The sequence below is a fragment of the Cyprinodon variegatus genome, unplaced genomic scaffold, assembly GCF_000732505.1.
Source record: "Cyprinodon variegatus isolate N-32 unplaced genomic scaffold, C_variegatus-1.0 Scaffold228, whole genome shotgun sequence".
In the NCBI taxonomy this organism is placed as follows: Eukaryota; Metazoa; Chordata; class Actinopteri; order Cyprinodontiformes; family Cyprinodontidae; genus Cyprinodon; species Cyprinodon variegatus.
The window spans coordinates 177,765-192,479 of record NW_015150681.1 but is presented as its reverse complement, the minus strand read 5'-3'; the positions used below and the strand labels follow the sequence as shown (position 1 = coordinate 192,479).

At 38.7% G+C, this 14,715-nt stretch overlaps 2 protein-coding genes across 3 annotated transcripts in view; both read right to left on the bottom strand.

Moving 5' to 3' along the window:
* The window catches only part of nckap5l (NCK-associated protein 5-like), a 55,261-nt gene extending 54,005 nt beyond the window's left edge, over positions 1-1,256 (bottom strand). The window contains exon 1 of the mRNA XM_015381110.1: positions 1,102-1,256. The gene's annotated coding sequence lies outside the window, so the exon portion shown is untranslated. The remainder of the gene's footprint in view (positions 1-1,101) is intronic.
* A 3,055-nt stretch (positions 1,257-4,311) lies between these two features.
* kansl2 (KAT8 regulatory NSL complex subunit 2) overlaps positions 4,312-14,715 on the bottom strand; it is an 11,880-nt gene continuing 1,476 nt past the window's right edge. Inside the window, exons 2-10 of one of the 2 annotated variants that reach the window (XM_015381131.1) lie at positions 9,969-10,225; positions 9,666-9,868; positions 9,464-9,578; positions 9,102-9,265; positions 8,851-9,014; positions 8,231-8,327; positions 7,451-7,704; positions 5,124-5,330; positions 4,312-4,529 (exon numbers count right to left, since the gene is read on the bottom strand). In XM_015381131.1, the coding sequence (XP_015236617.1) occupies positions 4,440-4,529; positions 5,124-5,330; positions 7,451-7,704; positions 8,231-8,327; positions 8,851-9,014; positions 9,102-9,265; positions 9,464-9,578; positions 9,666-9,868; positions 9,969-10,219 (1,545 nt within the window). In that variant the 5' untranslated portion in view covers positions 10,220-10,225 and the 3' untranslated portion in view covers positions 4,312-4,439. The remainder of the gene's footprint in view (positions 4,530-5,123; positions 5,331-7,450; positions 7,705-8,230; positions 8,328-8,850; positions 9,015-9,101; positions 9,266-9,463; positions 9,579-9,665; positions 9,869-9,968; positions 10,226-14,715) is intronic. The other variant, XM_015381132.1, reaches the window with a different exon arrangement.

Below are 14,715 nucleotides of genomic sequence, written 5' to 3'. Positions count from 1 at the left end.
GAAAAACTACATGGGTTTGCGGTTATAGCATGGCGAAATGTGAAGAAGTGTGTCATTTCATTACAAGAAACTACATCCATGCCAAAGGAATCCTCAAAACAAAATCTTAAAATGTACCACTACCACCACCAGAGGGCGCAACTCCCTGGACAGACATGCCTCCTCTTTTAAAAAACACCTCCACCCTGATCCCATAAAGGTGAACCACCTCTGATTTCTCTTTTCTTTCAGGGTTCACAAGTGATTTCTGGCACAGCTGTGAGTTTTCACAAATAAAACTACACATAAAATGTCTAAAATTCTCCTTGTACTACTGTTTTTGAAATTATGACGATGGACAAACTCCGCTTTAGTTGGAGGATCTTAATGTGCATTTTTTTTCAAATGAATATCAAGTTTAGAGAAAAAGCTGTTAAATAACTCATCTGGCCCCGGTTAAATATGCTGGGACGACTTTGCATTTTGGTGGCCCCCAAACTGTCCGCCCCTTTAAAAAGCTTTTGGAGGCACCCCTGCACAAGATGGAAGTGAAATTACAGCAATTTTTTTTGTTCTTAGAAATGAATCTAAATTTAAATGGAGTCATTCACTGTTGCTCAAGTCGTGAGTTCTTTTAGAAATGTCCTTCTTCTGACTGTGGACCATCACTGCCTGCAGGAGCTGCCATCATCACAGGCGCAGCTGATTTCCATCATAAATAAGCTGCCTTTCCTCTCCGCAGGATGGAAGCAGAACAAGCACCAGTTCCTTCCTCATGTTCCTCTTTCTCTGGTTCCAAGCTAAATAAATCATACAAGATGCAAACAAACTGATTACAACCGATTATTAGTGAAAGTGTTGGTAAAAATGTAGCATTTTCTCTTTAAGGACCGGGCCTGCAGACCCAAACACTGAGTCTCCTCCACAGCAGAGCTGAAACGCCCTAAACCTTCAGCCACTAACAGGAGAAACACAATAAGACGGTTATTGATAAACAGTCATGATAAAATATCATGACGTTGGACCAGGATATAATTCGCAAAGGCTTTTTTCTCGCAAATCACGGTCAGGCGAACCTTTTTCCACACAGAAGCTGCCTTTTCCTTCCCATTGCAGACTCACCTCATTCGGTAGAAGCGGGTCTCCAGCGGATCATGGCCGATCAGGACGAACAAACCCAGAATGTTGGTGTTTAAAGGCGGCTTGTGCTCATTGTCGCAGCGGCGCTCCTCTGCAGCCAGCGGCTGCTGTCCCCTCCTCTGCCTCGGAGATGTGTTCAGTGTTTGGGTCGGAGGAAAAGTGATGTCATTGCGTGAAAACTGCCAAACCCGCCCCATTTTCTCCCCGGCTTTAAGGTGGCTACAGACTACGGAAGAGGATTAGGGCCACTGGAAAAAAAAAAAATACAAAAAAACAAAAAAATATTTTTACATTTTATTTCAGTTTAATATGGGAAGAAAGTCAGAATTCTGAGATCAAACTCAGAATTTTGAGAAAAAAGTCGGAATTATGAGATTAAAGTCGGAATCCCGAGATTAAGGTTAGAATTCTGAGATTAGAGTTGGAATTCTGAGATCAAAGTCAGAATCCTGAGAAAAAAATTCAGAATTCTTAGATCAAAGTCAGAATTCTGAGAAAAAAGTCGGAATTCTGACATTAAAGTTGGAATCCTGAGATTTAAGTCGGAATTCTGAGATTGAAGTCGGAATTCTGAGATTAAAGTTTGAATTCTGAGAAAAAAAGTCAGAATTCTGAGATCAAAGTCATAATTTTGAGAAAAAAGTTGTTTTTTTTCCTCATATTATACTGAAATAAAATCAAAAAATCTGGTAACCTTTTTTTTTTTTTAGTGGACCTAATACTCTTCCGTACCAGACAGAGCTTCACTGTAAACCTACAAACTTTAAGTGGGTCAAGAGTTGGATCAGAGTACATTCCTGCATCCTTTTTTTAAATTTATTTCAGAAATCCAGAATTAAATGGACATGAATCTGGTTTATGTTTTTGACATATTTTGACATAAGATATGCAATAAACTTGTCCAAATATAAATCGTGTAACAAAAAAAAAAGCTATCTCTAAAAGTTAAATCATTTGGCATTTATCATCTAGTAGGGAGTTATAAATTAGGTGGAGTTATTAAAGGCTCCACTTTTAAACCACTTTTTTCCCTACATGCTGCCCTCAAGTTTTAATCCCCATAACAAAAAGATACGTTTATCAGGTAAAGCACAACTTTACACTTACCTTTCAATTGATTGGGTCTTTCTTTTAACACAAAAGGCAATTAAGTCAAATATATCAGACACTACATACTGAGGCAGTTCCAGAAAAATGTCATGGTGTTGGCAGGGAGGGACTGTTCAGCAGTGAAAGGTGGCTGAAAACTAATAGGTGCTGAAAACCAGTTTGAGGTCAATCTATAGATTATAATGAACCAACAGGAAAATAAATGAAGCACATCTATATTTCCCAATAAATATCTAAAGAAAAGACTAGATTTTCATGAGGCCCTTACAGATTAAACAATTCAGATATTTATACATCTGTGCTGTTTAAATTAATCTATGGCTCTACATTATATAGAAGTTAAAATGGTAAAGTTATTCTTCATCCTTAATTACACAGGAGACTCATTGACGACTGCAAACGGTCACAGATAAAACATGGTAAACTAATTCTTAAAAGAAGATAAATCCCTATCATATATCTTTGTTTTAAACAGAGTTTGATTAATTAATTTCTGTGTTTAAGTTTCTGCTTCAAATATTAACTATGTCAGCATAGGATATTCAATGTGATGGTATCACTGCTGCCACCATCTGGTGTGGAGAGGAACTACATGTTCCAGAGAGTCTGAATTGCATGCATGGTAATAAACAAAGTATCATAAGTATTAGTGTTAATTAAACAAGTAGAAGTATAGTTTTTACTGTTTAAAAACACTTTTGTAGAAGTTACGGTATCAACTGAAGCTTTTTACTCAAGTCTAAAAGTACAATTTTTTTTTAACTACTTAAGAGTATAAAAGTAATACAGGAAAAATTTATTTTTTTGTACCAACTGGCCATAACGGAAATGAGCTTAAATGAAACTAAACTAGTGCGACTATTTTTAAAATTTAAGGACATAGATGTAAAAAGTTGTCTAAAAAATTATTACTCCACTTAAGTATAAATAGCCAAAAATTCTACTTAAGATAACAAGGTATTGCATTTTGTTACTCAACACCTGTGGAAATAAAAAATGGGGGGTGGCCATGGTCCCTCATCTAGCGCTGCCTCAGAATATTAACAGTCTAGTTTTTCTTTTTTTTTTTTTGTCACATAACTGTTTCGGATTAACTGGATTTAATGTCAAAGACAACCAAGGTAAAAAAAAAAAAATGTAATTGATTAGACTTGACCAAAAAGATCAAAAGCAACATTTAAGATCATACCACAGCTTCTCACATGATTATCAAATCAGATGCTTTTTAATCCGACTCCATTAGGAAAATAGATCTTAAAAATCACCATAAATCACGGGATGGTTTTGGCCCAAAAAAAATCTGAAAGTTGGATGCTGGTGATAAATATTTAAATCATTGAAGTCATCAGAAAAAAATGACCTAAACCAGACTTAAACCAGGGAAGGTAGCGTTCAGTTTTTAAGCAGAAAGCTTGTAAAATCCTAAAATGAGTCGAAGATGTTGAGTAGTTTCAACTGATGCAAATAAATACAAATAAATATCTATTAACTTTTCTATAAAGGTAATTGTCTCATTCTGTTTATATCCAAGGCTTTTATTTGAAATATTGTTTTATTTTAGGAGTTGTTGAAACTGAATCATTGCATTGAGGAGATCATTGGGTCTCTCAGGGTAACTGACATCCACATTTCAATGACATAACTTTTAAGTGACTGGTCATCTTCATTGCCCCCTCATAACCTTCAAAAATGTATCATCTAATTTTCAGTTATTGTGATTAATGCACTTTTCTAGAAGAGCTCAGTGAAGTGAGCAGCTACATCCTGTAACAGAGGCTGTGTAATTAAAACATTTCCATGCTTAATCAACCAGCACTAGTCTGTCGCATAGCTGCAGCCCTTATGATAGCTTACCAGAACTGCAGCTGATGAGATAAATTAGGATTGTGGTGTGACTGTTAGGTAAAACTTGCATTATTAAAGAATTCAGCTTTTTTATTTCAGCTTTTTTATTTCACTGGTACAGCAGTGATGTACCAGTGCTTCAAACCATTTGAAGATTCAGGAGGAATCATTATGTCTTATCAGTCTGAAAAGATCAGTTGTTACCAAAGTATGCAGAGAAACACAGGGAGCTGTTTGTGCTTCCTTCCTCACCCATCATTTATTTCAAACAAACAAACACATAAGTACCATAAGGTATTTTAGATTACCGAATGATCGGTATGCTTAACCTAATAAAAGAAACAAAGGCAGTTTGTGGAGCAGGTTCATCGAGGAGCATCAGCTGCTACCATGGCCACGTCTTGCACTGAACTGTCAGTAGCGTCGTCTTCTCCTCCACCTACGTCCGACACCGCCTGAGGGGAGGAAAAGATGACTCAGCACATTTTTTAGGCAGTTACAAGAACGGAAAAACATTTGCATACATCTGATAGCTGAACTAAGATGGACTAAACATTTTTTAATGTTCATTTTCTCCATCAGTACAGCCAACACTTAAAATGAACCACAATTCAGCTTATTTTATAACTTTGGATCATGAATCAAAGAGAAAACAGTTCCTAAATACGCACTTCAGAGGAAACAATGAGATATTTTAGAACCAAGAACCTTAAAAGAGAAGGTTAGAAAGCAGGTCTGGTCTATCATCTTAATACCAAAAGCAGATGATAGATAAAGAGTAGTTTGTGTGCACTATGGATTTTTTATGTTTTTTTTTCTATTGTTCTTCAACAGCCACACTCTAATGCAAAATGGAAATTTTGAACAGATTTAGATTATCCGTCTTTTCCAGGATGCATTGCATTTCACAGACAACACAAATGATAAAAGCTAATAACTGAATAGTCAAAGAGAAGGGAGAAAATGTTTTGTCTTGTTTTATTGACAGAAAAACGTGGTAACTATTAAAGATCACAGTGCACCAGTCCAACTTGAAACTAATATTTGACCTGATCATCCATGATGCCATCCACATCTCGTTCTGAAAGCTCCTGCCCCGAGGTGTCCAGGTCCACCTGGTCTGGGTCTTCTCCTGTTAAGATGTCCATTGGAGCCTCAGCAATGGCTCTGATGGTCTGGTCCTCCAAGGCGAGGGCCGTGTCAAACTGCAAAGGGGAAGGAGGGCCCTGCATCCCGTCCCCTTCCACATCCAGGTCCTTCAAAAACACACACTTTATCAAGACTTTATATGTGAAAATAAAACAAGTACATGCATCAAAAAGTCTATGTTCCAAGCGTCAAATATGGTGAATGACTGTAAACATAGTAGCACAGGTCAACAACTCGCCATTGCCCCCTACTGCCCAAACAAAATAGACTTGAGGATTTTAAGGATTAGCCCAATGCAAAATATAGCAATAAAAATTTTATTTGCAGATTAAGTATTTATGATGCAAACTAAATACATTTGAAAATAAGCAAACATTTGATAAGACTAGTTTCAGATTAGAACAATTAGCAAAGTGAACTCTGATAACAGGTGAACCTGCGTAGAGTTAAAATCCTGCAGAAAACTGCTCTTTGTACTGTGCTTTAGCTAAAGCGCCCAGATGTTTGCAGCTGAGGGACAACAGATGTACTTTAACAATATGGGGGTGATGTCCTACTTTATTTTTTAAGGAAACCAACATTGTTAGATTTAGGGATGTTGGTTTTCCATTCACGGGTTTGAGTTAATTGATCTCACCATTTATTGATCAGCTGGTTTCTTTGGCATCATAGTGTTAACATGCAGGCTGCATTATTGACTGGATACAAAATATAAGATTTTCTCAAAAAAATTTTAACTTAGGATTGATAAATAGAATAAAATATGTGAAACAATTTTAAGCCCCTACCAACAGAGATGTAGATCTATCATTCAAAAATCAGACGCTCTGACAGGAAGCGTACCATTAGCCATGCTTCCAAACGTGTGGTTATTGTTGCACTTGAAGGAATGTTAAAAGTTTTCTCCATTAAGTATCTAACTGTAAAATGCACCAGGAATCATTTGTTAATTATTTTTTTTCCACATTAAAAATGTTTTGTATACAACCCGTTTTACTTTCATCTCATCTCTGCTCTTTAAGCTCATCTGGTTGAGGGCAATGGCTGCTACTGAGGTAAAAATGGAAGCTGCTTGTTAACTGGGGGTGTATTGTTAAAAATGTGGAGATCTGACACATGTGTCACACTATAATTTACCCAAATACATTATCAATAAAAGCTATTTTATAATATAGCTCTGGAAAACCTGATGAGATCTGGTTGCACTGCGGCAGCTGGTGCAGAAAAGCTGAATAATGGCCTCTAAGGCCTTTCTGCCATGTTTCCATACAAACGTCATGCGAACTTAAATCGAACTTTTAAAATGTTGAAAAAAGAAAATGCGAATTAGACATGTTTCAATCAGGCGATGAGAAGTGTAGGCGAAGTGTAATGTCATAGGTTTATTTTAAGCTTGGCTGTAATAAACGGGAAATGGTGGTAGCAAACTAGCGCTGACCATGGATCTGTAATGGACCATGGTTTAATGTTTTGCAATCGGGAAAGTTGAATTAACTTTATCATACCAGCTAGTGTAGGTGATGCTACATGTTGTCCGGAAACGTTGAGAAAAATGTGTTTCTAAGGGGACACTGGCAGAAAAGGAGCTGATCAGTCATGTGATGTAAATATTTACATCAAAACGTATTCAACAAAATTGTTTCCATTTTCTCTTATCTGCATTTGCCTTTTTCAAGTAAAAAAACATCTTAAGTTAGGGTAGAAACGTTTGCTCAATGTATTAAATTGATTTTGCTGTTTGCATCAAGCACTTCTAATGCTATACTTAAAAATGTGGATAAAAACATGTATTGTCTGACTGCTCAAGAGCAAACATCTGCACACTATTCTGGACGGCGACCACACTACAACCCTGATCGGTTTTAAATCTAATTAACCTTTATTAGTATATTCATGGTTAGTTGATTATTCGTTTGAATTCCTGATTAAAATAAAAGAAAAGATCTGAATTAGTTTCAGACCAGATTATAAAATATTTATTTTTCAAATATGTAAACAACAAACAAATGTAAATTTTCTGCCGTGTCAATAACTTTTTTAAACTCAGTTTGTCAGATTTTGAACGTTCCTACTTTCCCATTCTGCTTCCTGGGGAAAAAAAAAAAAAAAATCTTATGATCAGTTTCCCAAGCTGTAATAAGGGTTGTTATTGATCAGTCATCCATTCCTCACTAAAAAATTTGTTAAAAAAAGATCATAGGCTTGTAACCCAGTGAATGCTACATACGTCGCTGAACTCCAGGGGGAGGCTCTCAGTGGGCTGAAGCTCTGCTGCACTCAGGTACATATCTTTGCTGGTGGGGGTAAAGTGCTCCGGTGGTGGAGGTTCCTGCTCAGGCTGGTACATGGGTGGCGGCAGGGTGAGGTGGAGAGGACAGCGAGGATCATCGGATTGACCCATGTGGACAGTACGGTCGCATGGAGCATCTTTCAGACCCGGGCAGATTTTAAAAAGCACCTGATTGCTGTCCTGGCAGATGTCTGAGAGCCGCATCATTAAGGACAATCAGCTAAATTTACATAGAGACACGTTTAAGAATAACAAACCAGAAAAAAAAAAAAAAAAAAACCTAAATCAGCAATAAAAGCTTTTATTTGACTTAACTCTAGTAGGAGTATTGTAGTTTAAACAGAAAATATTGCATTTTAATGTGATCTTAAATACAATAAGTACTTATATTATACAATATACTTTGTCCTAAATATAAAAATATAAGTTTAGAAAATGTTCCTTCCAACTGAATTGATTAATCCCTTTTATCTTGGGAAAAATCAACAGACCATGGGAAGGTTTTATTTAGGCTCCCTTTTAAAAAAACTAACAGCTACTGCAAGCTGCTGCTTCTGATCTGAGCCAAAAGAAGGAGAGAAAAGAAAGGAGGCGGGTGCAGCTCTCTAGTTTGACTTCACAGATGTGGGGTTAATTACACAGAAACACAAGACACTGCAAAGCACAGCTGAAGCAGTCTGAACAGTTGTACTCTATATGAAAACAACTAAAGGATACGAGAGAGACAGTGTCTGGCCATCGGGAGGCTGGGATTAGTACATCGGACTCCATCGATGAAGGCCATGCATATTTCACTCACTGCTCTCATGTGGAGCTACAAGAAAAATATCAGAAGACAAAATAATGAAACTAAACAAAAACAATAAGAGAAAGGCACAAAAAAGTAAAATAAACCAAGATTTTAGCTCCTCCTGCTAACCATGAACTTCTGATCAAAATAAGCTTCTATAAAGAAAATGGATTATAAGGATGTAGGAACCCACACGCCCATTGATTGTCTCCACCTTACACATTAAAAATAAACTTGAGGTATTGAAAAATGTTCAAATTATCCAAGTCACCAGAAAAGATGAGATACTAAAAAAACTTTCATTTTATTGTGAAGAAGCTTTTTGCCTGTTGATAAACATTAAATAAATGTTTGAAAAATGTAACAGATAAACCTTTTTTTAAAGAATGAATTTGCACTGACAGAAAGCCTTTACTTTCTCTTAAAGGATGCTAAAATCCTGAGTCATACATGAACCCTCAGAGCCACTGAACTCCTTGTGTAGAGCACATCGTTCCAGGTTCAGGCATGGTTGCCTTCCCCAGTTTGTGTGTAATGATTTGTTTACCTGAGAGGCTCCTTCTGTCATAGCCTGCCTCCTCTCCCTGAGCTGTCGATGCAGGAGGGCTTCTACACCGTATCGACGACGGTATCGACGCAGAGCCTTGAGTTTCTTCAGGTTCTCCCTCTCCTTGATAGAAAGACCTTCGGGCCCTGTTAACAAACTACTTCCTGTCACCAAAAACAAAATAGAGCTTATGAAAGGACACCAAATGATTGCATTCCTTCAAATGCTGAAATTGGTTGCCTGTTTTTTACCTAAAGTTTCATGCTCCAGTTTACGGTTTTGCAAATATCTGCGCTTTTTCTCCTTAAGCAGATGCTGAAGACGTTTAAACTGGTCAATATAGAGTGACTGTAGCCTGATGAGCTTTTCTCTGGTGATCAGTGCCACTTCCTCTGCTGTGTAAACCCCTGCATGTCTGCAACACATAAAACGGTAACAAATTATTCATATGTCAGTACACAAGTTAAAAAACATTAAACATGCTGTACTTGTAAAGTCAAATTGTTTGTTTTTCTTCCTTCGTTAAGGTTAAGAGCCTTGTACAATAATGCTCTTAATATTGTTTTTAAGTACAAGTTAGATAACCAAAACACATCTGAATTATTTATCTTACTTCAGTGGATCTTCATGATCGCTGTCGACACTATCAGCCTCACTGTCTGGATCTCCTCTCCAGGTCTGGTCCAACACCAGGGGGCTCTGCTCCTCTTCACTCAGACTTTCTTCATCTGCAACACAAGGACAGATTAGATGACCAAATATGTAAAACATACCGCATCCAAATTTTATTTAAGATCCTAAAGTAATGTCTGCACCTTTGTATGAATTCGCACTAAAGGTTTTACCTAAAATGCGGCTGGCCTCAGAGTTTCCTCCGTCCAGACTGTGCGTCTCAGATCGACTGGAGCAGCTAAGCTGGGATAACAAAGCCTCTGGAGTCGGGCCCGAGGAAGCCTTTCTCATCTGAGCTCGTAGAGCCATCGCATTCCGACGAGCATGTTCAGCACAGAACGTCACCCTGCAGGAGGAAAAACACATAAGAAGGCACAATACATTGAAAGGTTTTAGTTTGGGAATCAGTCAGCACCTAAGAAGATGGAACGTGATCTTTGACATACCCGTCTTTCCTCTCTGCCTTAGGAGCAGGTTTGGGACAGCGCTTGCCATTCTTTGCAGAGACATAGCTACATTGTTTGTATGGTGCGTTTTTGTCCTCCAGAATGTGCTTGATACAGAACTCGAAGCCCTCCAGACGAGGCTGTGAACATGGTCGTTGGGTGAAGGAGCAGGCCAGGGGCTCCTGAGGCCGGGCCGTTTGAGTCACCCGGTTACGACTCGAGGGCAAAACATGTATTCGTATTCTGTTCATTTCAATCTAAAGAAAAAAGGAAACCATTTTATGATACTCTCAGCATGAAAACAAACAACAACAAAATGGTACAAAAAAAATTCAAAATCAAAAAATGTAAATCAGGACTTAACACACAGATTGTCAAAAGCGAATCATCTACCCAACGTGGTTGGGGGAAAAAATGGTGAAACGACTAGGGTGCCACTATAGCTTGGATTGTTGATTAAGTCTATGCTAGGTCAGTTGAAGAGGTTTCGGAATACACCCAGAATTACAGTGAGTTGTGTAGGAGGCTATAGAGGTTGCAGTCCAACTAGGATGGCATCAATCTACCAATAAAACATCATAAGGAACACAAGCTTTATCACAAAGTGGGTACCGTTTAATGAGCTGAGCTTTGGTCTTATGCATCAAATTAATGACCAGATGTGTGAATGTTTTATGTAGTGTTGCACTAATGCCATTTTTTTTTGTCCCTGATACCAATACTCAAAACCTGGCTGTGAAGTATCGGTCAATACCGATACCATCTGTTTGAAATTGATGTGCGTGTGTGTATATATATATATATGAAGGACTACATCATACTTGGATATAAAATAATTGCCATCATGCATTGGAATTTATCATCTCTGATCCCATTTTTTTTTCTCCCCATGTTCATTTTTCCTGCATATGGAAGCTCCGATTAGGCAGGGTAATCTGATCTGTGCAGACCCCCCACTCCTGTCTCTGTTCAACTAAAGTTAAAACCATTTATATTTGACTTGGACATAGGGCTGGGTGATAATTCAATAACGATATATATCGATCGATAGACGTGTGGCGCAATAGAAAAAAAGAGGGTCAATAAAAGTTCGATAAAGAAAAGCAGTTTTCCTTCCTTCTCATTGTAGCCTAGCATGTAGGTTTATGCTAGTCACTACTTCCTCCCAACGTATCGCAATTGCGGACCCAGGCACGCCGTCACAAAGCGCCGCCCTCTCAAACCACAACACAGAGCACATGTATGGGAGAATTATCCTGCCATAATGCAAGAGCACATAATTTCAATTTGAGAAAAGAATTTCATCTTCTTGCACTCAAAACTTATAATGCTCACACTCAAAACATGCGCTCTCTCTCAAATCTGTTTCTTCTCTCAGATTTAATGCTTCTTGCACAGACATTTTCTCCTCTCGCTTGCCGCCTCCTCTTCACGCACAAACCGCGCTCTGCACGAGTCTCAGATACGCTCGCAAACCCGTAGGCTCTGTTTGCGGATTTTTTTTGCTCTCTCTCGGATTGCAGTTGGATCGTCGCCTAGCAACCTTTCCAGCCAATAGAACGACAGCCTCGGAAAGGGTGCGCTTGTTTAACCCTACTGAAACTTCTATTTACAGTAGTTTTGTGGCTCGATTCAGCAAAGTTCAGTACTTATGGATAACCCAAATAATTCTGAATTAATTTTAAACAATTAGCGGTTTGTTATGTACAAAAGCAAAGAACCGACATATTAAATTATTATCATTAAATACTTTGTTAGTATTGATTTCTGTATGTAGGGGGAAAAATACATTTTTTACAAAAAGTTAAAATGTTGGATAGTTATTTCCAATTATTATTATGGTGTTGTGTCCAGTCAGCTTTCTTATTGACGTGAACACCCAGGTATTTCAAACTCTCCACAGTTTCTATGTCATCACCATCGCCTTGGTCTAACTGGGGTTTAAACACAGGTGTTTTTTCTCACAACAGTCCACAAAGTCTATGATGACTGACCGGTACTCCAGCTCATTCCCCTCAGACACACAGCCCACAAGGTGAAGGTGTAGAGGGTGAAGAGAAATGGAGACAGGACGGTGCCGTGGAGGCCCCAGTGCTGCAGCTCTGACTGATAGCCTTGCAGCCACAGGGCTGTCAGTCAGAGAAAATCCTGACTTTGATTTTCTTATAGAAGTCAGGAGAAAAAGATTTCTCTTCGAGGGTCAAGTCATCCGCGCCTCTGAAAATTAACGATCTCACTCTTAACTAAATCTAAAATTTGAGGTCTGATTAAACATGATAAAATTTAAATAAATACCTATTTTTATATCATAATACAGTACTTGTTATTAACCTGCTGATATAGCCAACAAACCGCATAGTTAGTCCAATGAAAAGCTCCTTTGAGGTGAAAACGGTGGTGGCTTTCAGAAGACATAAGTCTCCTTTCCTTGTAATGTCCTACTTGAGCTGCGATTGGACTCCAATTTCGGACCAATTGTCCACCCATCCAACATTTTAAAACATCCATAACTCACTGACTGGTTAAAACGTAGAGATTTGCCAGATTTTGCAGTGCAAAAGGTTGAGGGTTCAGTCCCAGCTGTGGCTGAATTGGTTATTGTTGCCTTAAATGTTTTTCTATTTTTTTTAATCACTTGATGGCCTATGATATCAAAAATTGTACAATAACTTATTTAACTTATTTATATATTTTACAGATACTAGCCTATTATGCTGTTTGACACGTAACTTATTAATCTTATTAATCTTCACGTAATTTATTTTATGGCATCTTTCTTTTATTTAGATCAGCTCATGTGTGCTCCTCCTTGCTCTTGTTCTGGTTTATTGTCTGATTTTAACAGAAGTTTTATCAAATGCAAGCGATTACCCTACTCGGCCAATTAATTAAGCAAACCACTTAATGCAGGAATGTCGCTATTACTGTAAATAGCGGTGCTTGAATGCTATTGTCAGAGAACAAGAGAGTAAACTGTCTGTTAAACAACCGCGTCAACTCAGAATGCTAAGGTGATCGTTACTGTGCCCTGCATGGTGACAAACACCAGGCCTGCATTTTAATGAATTCATAAGGCTGTGCCTGATGAAGATGTTAACTACAGTCCTACAATAGCTATATTTCTATATTTAATTGTTATGTAACCGTGTGACCAGGCCAATTGTCCCCTTCTGTTTTTTTTTTAAGAGAAAAGTAATTTTTCTGCAAAAAACAGGAAGAAGCCAAAAGAATGTACTTAAGAAGATTTTAGCACTAAGACCCTCTCAACTGAATCCGGGAAACACGTAAATTGTGTGTAAAACAACCGTGTCACATCTGAATAACTTGCTGAAGTCATTTGTCGTTATTTTTCTATTGATTAGGCTGTAAAACCTGTCTGCTAGTTTAAAGTCTAAATATTTGAATATTTAACAAAAATTATAAGGTAAACTGCTGTGAAACATTTCGCTAATTTCATCGTTACTGTGCACTGCGTGGTGACAAACACCAGGCCTGCATTTTAATTAATTCATAAGGCTGTGCCTGATGGAGATGGTAACTACAGTCCTACAATAGCTATATTTCTATATTTCAGATTAGGCTTTAAAACAATACAAAGTGGACAAAGTGCATGAGAGAAAATGTGTTTATTGTGATGAATGCTGAACAGGTTTACATTAAAAGTCGTTGGGATGATTTGCGTGTTGTGCGGAGAAATTCGTTGATCTTATCAATGCAGTCCTTCATGTCACTCTTTCCCATATCAGGAAACTTTTGCTGCAGTGTTGAAACCACAAAGTCTCTGACATTTTGCGGCAGCGCTCGCTTTCCCTTCACCCCATCCCAGTTGGTGGTTTTGCTCCAGGCCATGTAATGTTCCTCTGTGATGATGGACCTGAAGAGCAGACATCCGTATCTGCCCACCTGGCCGTAGCTCTGGTTGTGTATCTTAGCGAGGTCTTCGGGGGTAACATCACGCAAAGTCACATCTGCGTGTTGACTAGGAACTTCTGACATCTGCAAGGTGGACGACTCTTTTACAAGTGTCGATGTGCATCTGGGCATTGGTCTCTCAGGTGTGAAATCCCTTGACTGTTCACGTAAAGTCGCCTGAATTTCTCCAATCCCAGCTCTCACCTCCTGTAAAATGTCCAGTCCCCCTCTGTGGTTATCCAAGTGGCTGGTCGTTCTGAGGCCTTCAATGTCCTGTTTGAGCTTTTCGTTCTCCTCTTTCAAACGGACAATCGCGGCATCCCTCTCGGCTACTCGCTCAGACACTGCTGCAAGCTGTATTGTTTTCTGAGTCAGCTGCGCTGATCTCTCGGCCAGCTGCGCTGATCTCTCGGCCAGAAGAATTTCCAGTTCTTTTTTTTTTTCCTGGGTCATTGGAGTAAATCTGGGCTTCCCAAAACTCCAGCCAAGTTCCTTCAGGGCCTTTCTCATTGTGCATAACCCTATCGTAATGTTGTGCCTTCGTTGTAGAAGCGATCTCACTTTCCTTGCCGGCAGCGTGTCATCTTGTCTCAGGATCGTGTCAATTATTTCCAACACCTGACTGGTCAGTTTTCGTGGCTTTCTGATTTGCTTCTTCACAGGAGAACCTCGGCAATGACGTCGAATAGTGCCCAATGAAGCTTCAATCCCACTCGTCTCCAGATGTTTGGCGATGGCCGAAGTCGTCCAGCCTTTCTTCCGCAGACTCCTGATGAGCTCACTGACTTGCGCGGTGATCACAGCCATCTCTGACAACAGCATTGAAACACCACTA